Raw genomic sequence first — 8868 nt, 5'->3', positions numbered from 1 at the left:
GAGCAGTGAATCAGGCCCGCAGTGTTTCTCACCAAGTCTACGAATTATCCAAAGAAGCGGCAGCCCTAAGAGTTTTTGTGGTACCAGAGTCATAAGAAGAACGACGCATCATGGGATTGATGATAGCGCTCGAAAGATTAGGGGATATGGCAAGATTCTATGTTTAGTTTCCATGTTGATGCACTCTCTTTGCCTAAATGCTTAGACGTTGTGTGTTGTTGAGTACTTTTTGTATAAACTAAGTTATTTCGGAATCAATATCAGGTTGCATTGGCATTTGCGTTTTCATATGCTTTTCCCTAAATGCTTAAAAACTAAATGATTACATTATATCATTTCATTCATTCATTAAAATTCACCAAATAATAAAATATAATTTCCAACCATTTGTAATTATCCTAGAACTCACCTCACATCAGTACGGTACTCATAAAACAAACAAGAAAATGGAGACAAGAATGACTCAGCTTGAACAAGACCAAAGGCAAGCTCAAGAAGAAATGAGAGAGAGAGTAAGTAAGATGGAGGTAGAGATGGCAAACTCGCAAGATGGTCTGTTGCAAAAGATAGAAGGAATGTTTAAGAAACATGTTACGAATAGAAAGGCTGGGATTGATCAACCAACGTTATCTGAGCAAGATCCCTCGTATCCTCCAAGGTTTGGACCATGAGCGTCACATCATGTTGGGTTTATATCTGACCCCCAGCACCTATCGGGGTTTACACCAGACCTTTCGCATCCTCCCGGTTTCACCCCAGTGCACATTTCTGTTAGATCACCAGCTTTGCAAGAAGCTCGCCCATGAGTCTACATGGCAAATCAACATAATCACACTGAGCCTGCATATCAAACCAATTACCCACCGGCTGCTAGGGTAAGACTTATTGAGTCAGGCGTGGAGGAGTTACCACATGACTTTCAGGAAATATCAGAAAAAGGAAAGGTTGACAGCGAAATAACTCAGCAGTTGAAAAGCCTGGAGAAAAGGGTAAGGTCGGTAGAGGTGGAGCCATTATGCGGAATGGACGCAATGGAGCTAAGCTTGGTTCCTGATCTAATACTGCCCCCAAAGTTTAAAGCACCAAACTTTGAAAAATATGATGAAACTACTTGCCCATCGGCCCACCTCATTATGTTCTGCAGAAGAATGGCAGGGTATACTGAAAATGAGAAGTTACTGATACATTGCTTCCAGGACAGTCTAACTGGATCAGCAATCAAATGGTACAATCAGTTAACCAGATCCCAAATCAAATCATGGAGGGACTTGGCTCGGTATTTTATGAACAATATCGTAATGTCACCGATCTAGTTCCTGACAGGTGGACGTTGCAAAATATGGAAAAGCGACACAACGAAATCTTCATGCAGTACGCCCAAAGATGGCGCGATATGGCATCGCAAGTACAACCCCTATTACTCCATATCTGGGGAATATGTTAGGAAATGCTACCAAGAATTTTGCTGACTTGGTTCTTTCTGGAGAATTAATCGAAAATGCCATTAGAAGTGGCAAGATTGAAGGAGGAGAAGGGTCGAAGAAGCCCTATTTCAAGAAGAAAGACAACGAAGTAAACCGGGCGAGTACTTATAACAAGAACTACGCAGCCAGTGTTACAATTCCTCAACCTAAGGTGGAGAGGTCCAACACCCATAAAAATATAAGGAAGAAAAGGGAGAATACAAGACTGACTTTCTCACCAGTGCCAGTACCATATTCAGAAATCTACGTCTCGCTCTTGAAGGTAGATTAATACGCCCATACAAATTGACTCCGATGCAGCCACCTTACCCTCACTGGTATAATGCCAATGCTCACTGCGAATACCACGCAGGGATTGTTGGGCATGATATCGAGAACTGCCCGCATTTTAAGAAGGTTGTACAAAACCTTATCAACGCTGGAGATTTGGAATTCAAAACACCAGCTGTAAATACTCACCCTATGCCCAATCATGGGGGGAAAGGAATCAATATGGTCGAAGAATGAGAGATCATGACGACCAAGAGAAATGTATCGGAAGTCAAATCTCTCCTCTGTTGGGTGTTCAGGAAGCTATGTACATCGGGAATGATTAAGGATAATCCTGAATCAAGGCCATTAGAACGAGAAACATATTGCGAACATCACCAAACTGACGACCATGATATCCAAAATTGTCCTGAATTTCGAGAATTGCTTCAAAAAATTATGGATAACGGAGAAGTGGAATTTTTCAATAAGGAGGAGAAACCACGAGAAATAGACGGGGACGAGAAGGCCGATATTCATTACAGTTAATCATGGACAAGAGGGATCATCATCAACAACTCCAAGAGTGGTGATTACAACTTTGTCCCCCTTCCCATTCAAGGATACCCAACAGGTTCCTTGGAGCTATGCAACCAATGTATCAATATCGGAGGGGTCCAAGATGTCTGAAAGAATAAACGAGGAAAATAAATCAAGCTCAGAAGAAGTAGGTAAGGTGGGGCATTTCACACGAAGTGGAAGATGCTACTCACCAGAAACGTCCCCCGAGGTAGACAAAGGAAAAATAAAAGCCAAAGCCGTCGTAGTGCCAAAAAATTTCAATGAAGAACCTCCACCGATGATTAACGAGCCTGTGACTAAAGCTCAAGGTTGTGAGTTTTTTAGGTTTCTTAAGCACAGTGAATACAGTATAGTGGAGCAGCTTCACAAACAACATGCAAAAATCTCAATCTTGGATCTTTTGATCAATTCCGAAGTACATCAGAATGCCTTGCTAAAAGTGCTCAACCAAACGTTTGTTCCTGAGGATATCTCGACGAATAAATTGGACCGAATTGTGGAACACATAGCTGCTGACAACTATTTTATCTTCACTGATGATGAGATCCCGGAAGGTGGGATGGGATCCATTAAGGCTTTAAACATCACGGTGCACTGCCACGGTCATGTCCTGCCAAGGGTTCTTATAGATAATGGGTCAGCACTGAATGTAATGCCCTTAGCTACACTGCAAAGGATGCCCATTGATAGCTCACACATGAGAGCGTATCATAGCATCGTCGGGCATTTGACGGAAACCAGAAGGACGTGATGGGAAAGATGGAAATACCCTTAATGATCGGGCATGTTATTTACAATGTTGATTTTATGATAAAAGATATCCACCCGACATATAACTGTTTGTTAGGGAGACCTTGGATCCATGCGGCAGGGGCTGTTCCTTCATCCCTGCATCAGAAGCTAAAGTTCGTAATTGATGAAAGATTGGTCAGCATTGGGATTGAACAAGAAAGCATAGCTTCTGTAACGTCTGAGAACCTGTATATCGACATCAATGAGGACACCATGGAGTGCTCATTCTAGCAGCGGATTTAAGCCCACATTCCAGCAACGGGGTCAAGAAATGAAGAAAAAGAATGAGGCGAGAAAGGCCAGACTGAAAGGAGAGGATGTCTCAAGAGAATGCATGTCCTTTCCTCCCCTAAAGAGTTCTTTCAAATTTGGAGGAGTGTACAACACAGAACAAAAGTTGACTAGCGCCATCGAAACCGAGATGACAGGCGAAGCTCTGAAATGACTGTCAATCAATATGATTTATGGGGGCAACTAACCCAGGAAGTTTCTAGCTGGAATCCGTCCATGCTTACCTGGTGAAAAGCTCATCCTATGTCAATGTTTACTTATTTAAGGAATTAATAGTATATCTCCCGCGATCACGTTCAGGGGGTGACTACTGGTGATTTCCTAAATAGGTCGACATCCTTTTCAAAATCGTATAATGTTTTCTAAAAACGAGGCAATGTTCGGTTATTAGACACAATAGTTGATCTTCCGCATTTATGCTTGGGGGAGAATGCTATCGGTCTCAATAAACGAATACCCTTTTCAAACTTTGCATTCTTAATGATTTTTAAATTAAATAAAGATCGAACTCAAAATTTTCGATTTTAAATATAGGGTAATCAACTAGGTACCAATATTTGGGCGCTTGTGGGGGTGCTAAACCTTCCCCACGCATAACTGACTCCTGAACCTAATTTCTGGATTTTTCACAGACCCCAAAACTCAGTATTTTATTAAAATAAAAGATTTATTAAAATCACCCGGTTTTTTACGATTTTCCAATCTCACCTTAAATGATTGGTGGCAACTCCTCACATTTCGAAACGATTTTCAAAGAGAAAACCTCCGAGTCGGTATCAGTCTTTCCCTGCCCAGGCGAAAAAAGATGTCGACAGGAAAAAATAAACGGAGTTCACATGGGAAAAGAGAGAGAACTTACATGTTTTTGAACAATGTTAAACCAAAATTTGGAAAATTATCGAACTCACAAAAATATTCAATATCACTTAAAACTCACAAAAATATTCAATATCACTGAAAACTCACTTCAAGCAGCAGCTCCAATTGAAACTAATACAAAAAAAAATTGTTGACGATCCTCACTTATTTCTGTAAATTAAAATCAATTCATGCATGCAATGAAATACAATCCCCACCCCTATTTTATAACAAGTTGATGCATGTATTATTGGTCTAATTTAGGGGTGTAAACGAGCCGAGTCAAGCTCAAGTATTGTTGAGCTCGACTCGAAAACTCTGAATTGGAGCTCGACTCGACTCGAAAACTCGCGAGCTTAAAATTTTCAAGCTCGACTCGAACTCGAAATCCTGAACTGAAGCTCATGAGCAGCTCGAAAAGGCTCGAAATGAAAAAAAAAATTCTTAAACTTAACTCAATTGAAGCCTCAAACTCGAACATGAACCTTAAATACATGAAATCTTACTGTATTTAAAAAAAATTAATACATAAAAATTAATATTATTATTAATTTATTTTTTAAATAAAATCTTAATATTATTATTAATTTATTTTTTAAAATAAAATCTTAATATTATTATTAATTTATTTTTTTAAATAAAATCTTAATATATTATATTTTCGAGCTGCTCACGAGCTTTTTGAGTCGAATATCGAGTAGCTCGTTTCAGCTCGTTAAGAACTCGAGTCGAGTCCATTCGATCTGAGTATTTATCGAGCCTTGATCTAGTCGATCTCGAATAGCTCGCGATCTGTCTCGTCTCATTTACAACCCTAGTCTAATTATTAAACCTATTCCTTACGCAATCTCACGTTTTCGGGCCCTCATACATTATTGATATAATTATTAGGTCTATTCTGATGGGTGATTCTACTGTGCGGCGCCTAAAAAACGGCTAAAAACGGCGTGACCTGTTAAACAAGTGACCGGTTAAAATTTAGACTGGTTATGTTATATCATTTAACCGGAAATATTATCAAGTACAATAATATATTAGGTAGCGCTTATATTGACCTATTTTCTAACTAAACAGGTATATTTAAACCGGTAACATTACAAATTTACCTATTACATTATAATTATCGGTTTTGATGTTTTTGGGATTGATACAATTTTAAATGTATCGACACTTTATGCGTGCACGTCGTTGTGCTTTCATTTTGGGAAAAAAATATCGACATATATTTAAAGAGTGTCGATACATAATGTAAACCTATTTGCTAATTAACCAGTATATTTTTACCGGTTACATTGTAAATTTACCTGTTACATAATAATTATCGATTTCGATGTTTTTTGAATCGATACTTTTCATAAATGCATCAACACTTATGCGTGCACCAGTTTGAGTTCTTCATTCATAAGTTTATTCTTTAAGAAACTAAAACTGACCTAACTTTATCCTATGGATATAATAAGAGTATATCATAAGTTTGCGTTGAGAGATGTTTGTTTCTGAGTTTTTGTACTTTGAGAAACTAATAACATGGTGGGTTTCCCAATGTTATTATTTTGTTACTGTAAAGTTTTTGTTATTTTCTTACTGGGTTTTGCTTAAAATATCCAACTTTTTGTATTAAAAAATGAAAATTCTAAAATAAAAATGATCATACAAGCACATTTTTTTACTATCAATTTTGTCATTTCGAGATTAATTTTGTCATATTTTTACCTGTTATATTGTTGTGGATCGATACATTTTTATAAAGTATCGACACTTTATTAGCGCTATAACTTTTTTTCTTTTAAATTCCAAAAGTGTCGATACTTACAATAAAGTATCGACACTATCAACATATCTGGTAGCGCTTTAACTGTTTTGTCATTTATAGACCAGTTTTGTCATTTTTTTACCTTTTATATTGTTATGGATAGATACATTTTTATAAAGTATCGACACTTTCAATATATCCGTTAGCGCTTTACCTGTTTTGTCATTTATAGACCGGTTTTATCATTTTTTTACTTTTTATATTGCTATGGATCAATATATTTTTATAAAGTATCGACACAAACCGACAAGCTAAGTTTGCCGGTTGCCAAATTTTTTAATATTTCTTCATGATTTCCACCTATTACATTATTATTACTCGATATTTCCGATAGCGCTAAACTAAATTTATCAAATATATTTTAATATATCTAATAACGTCATATATTAATCGTATATTAGTCGACCTTTCCGAAGACAATCCCCTGTGCATTATTCTGACATTTTTGCCCAAACAAATACTCAGCCCGTATACTTCAAAAACTTTATCTATTTTCACTTAATAAGCCGGGGCAACAAACATATTTGGATAGCGTTATCTTGAAAAGAACTTAGATAACCGAACCTCCTCAGCTGACGTTTTTCAATCCTTTTTGTCCTTCCACCGTTTCTCCGACCAAAATCCTTAAGCTCCTTTGAAAGATTCGATCTTTAATCCTCAAAGTTTTGATATGAGATGATTTCATCATTCCATTTCCGATTACCAGTTCATCAACTTCTAATATGCAACAATTATTGTCTCCCACAATCTCGTATCCATCTCCCTTTTTCCATATAACTTCCAGTCCTTTCCCTCCAAAACCCCACTCTTTTCTTAGGGAAAGGTTGAGCTTTTACACCCCACCAAAAATGGCTTCTTTTTCCGGGTTTTTAGCCAAGGCGCAGATGGAAATGACTTCTGTTGGTTATGGTGGAAATGGGATTTCTTCGCTGATGGATTATGTTGGGAAAGGTGGACTAGATGTGGGAGATGACTTAGTTGTTTTGCTTTACCATTTACAATTTGCTTGCAAGAGAATTGCTGCTCTTGTGGCTTCTCCCTTTAATTCTGCTCTCGCCAAACATTCAGCTCTCTCCGGAGCCGCTTCTTCTGATAGGGATAAGCCGAAACCGCTTGATCTTGTGGCAGTATGTTTTACTATGCTAATTTCATCATATAAATTTTGCTCTCTTTTTCCCCTTAAGTAGTTTAAGTTACATGAACTTTTAATATTATGAATGATTAAATCATTGCAACTGGTTTTAGTGTGTTGTCAAGACTCTTTAGCAAGTAATTTCAGGGTGAGAGATTGAATTTGATACAGAAATAGTTTGATTTTAAAGAATGTAATCTGTTGAAATTTTGGTTTGCAATTGTATAGGGAAAAAGGACTTAAAGTCTTGTGATCTGCTAATTTAGTTTTTTTTTATATTTTTTTAATTTCTGCAGAATGAAATCATGTTGTCATCTCTTAGAAATTCAGGTAAAGCTTCAGTCATGGCATCAGAGGAAGATGATGGTCCAATTTGGATCAATGATGATGGTCCCTTTGTGGTGGTATTGGATCCCCTCGATGGTTCTCGAAATATAGATGCTTCCATTCCTACTGGAACAATCTTTGGGATATATAACAGGCTCACGGAGCTCGATAATCAACCTGTGGAAGAGAAGGCATTGCTTAATTCGCTACAGAGCGGGACGAAGCTCGTAGCTGCCGGCTATGTCCTCTATTCATCTGCCACGATTCTATGTGCTAGCTTTGGCTCGGGGACACATGCATTTACCTTGGATCATTCAACAGGAGACTTTATTCTCACACATCCTAGCATTAGAATTCCGCCTCGAGGTAATATACCAATGTCTTGACAGTTAAATTGTTCTTGTTATGAATCAATTTAGATGAGATTTGTTTGGATTTCTTACTGGTGATGGTCTTCATTAGCAGTTTGATTAAATGGGAAATCTTTATTGTTTGCAAACAAGAGATTTTTGAGAATTGAGAGTAAGAAACTGATACTGATTTCTTTCAATCCAATTAATGATCTTTCTGATGAGATATGTCTGATATCTGCTTCATTAATTTCATAGAATCTTTGGATTTCATGCCGATGACGCTCTTTGTTACCAGTTTGATTAAGCGGGAACTCTTTACTGTATGAAAGTGATAATGATTTCTTTCGATCCAATTGATGATTAGTGAACTGCCTATATCGATGATTGCAGGCCAAATATATTCTGTCAACGATGCGCGGTATTTCGATTGGCCTGAAGGTCTAAGGCAATATATTGATACAGTGAGACAAGGCAAAGGCAAATACCCAAAGAAATATTCAGCTCGCTATATATGTTCGTTGGTTGCTGATTTCCATAGGACTCTCTTGTATGGTGGAATAGCAATGAATCCAAGGGATCATCTGCGACTGGTTTACGAGGCAAGTCCTCTCAGTTTTCTTGCGGAGCAAGCTGGAGGAAAAGGTTCGGATGGTAAACGTAGAATTCTTTCGATCCAACCAGTGAAATTGCATCAAAGATTGCCTCTCTTTTTGGGTAGCTGTGAAGATATAGATGAGTTGGAAAGTTATGGAGATGTTCAACAGAAAGTAAACCCTGGATATGAAGTTTGATCACTTTGTTCTCTTGAACAGTTTGTCACTTGTTTTGCATTGTTAAATACTTTTTCCCGAGAATCGTAACCCAGAGATGACAAATACGAAATAAATCATCTTCGAATCTTGGATGTTAGCTCAGTCGGTTCATGTAATCATCGTTAAAGTTCAACATTCGGTAGGTTTGGAGTTTGAATATCAGCATACAGCAATC

At 37.7% G+C, this 8868-nt stretch overlaps 1 protein-coding gene across 1 annotated transcript; it reads left to right on the top strand.

Moving 5' to 3' along the window:
* The first annotated feature begins 6621 nt into the window (after positions 1 to 6621).
* LOC120114281 (fructose-1,6-bisphosphatase, chloroplastic-like) lies at positions 6622 to 8868 on the top strand. Its single transcript, XM_039135245.1, has 3 exons — positions 6622 to 7196; positions 7498 to 7894; positions 8272 to 8868. The coding sequence occupies exons 1-3, from the start codon at positions 6792 to 6794 to the stop codon at positions 8670 to 8672; spliced, it is 1203 nt and encodes a 400-aa protein (XP_038991176.1). The 5' UTR covers positions 6622 to 6791; the 3' UTR covers positions 8673 to 8868.

The sequence above is a fragment of the Hibiscus syriacus genome, unplaced genomic scaffold (genome assembly GCF_006381635.1).
Source record: "Hibiscus syriacus cultivar Baekdansim isolate YM2019G1 unplaced genomic scaffold, ASM638163v2 tig00110221_pilon, whole genome shotgun sequence".
Classification (NCBI taxonomy): Eukaryota; Viridiplantae; Streptophyta; class Magnoliopsida; order Malvales; family Malvaceae; genus Hibiscus; species Hibiscus syriacus.
The sequence above is the reverse complement of the archived record's forward strand: the minus strand, read 5'-3'. Positions and strand labels throughout refer to the sequence as shown.

What these genes read in the sequence shown, in the direction of transcription:
- LOC120114281 (XM_039135245.1), top strand. Translation starts at nt 6,792, where the DNA reads ATGCAACAATTATTGTCTCCCACAATCTCGTATCCATCTCCCTTTTTC. An exon ending in AACCGCTTGATCTTGTGGCA is followed by an intron (nt 7,197 to 7,497) that starts GTATGTTTTACT and finishes TAATTTCTGCAG; the next exon opens with AATGAAATCATGTTGTCATC. An exon ending in CATTAGAATTCCGCCTCGAG is followed by an intron (nt 7,895 to 8,271) that starts GTAATATACCAA and finishes CGATGATTGCAG; the next exon opens with GCCAAATATATTCTGTCAAC.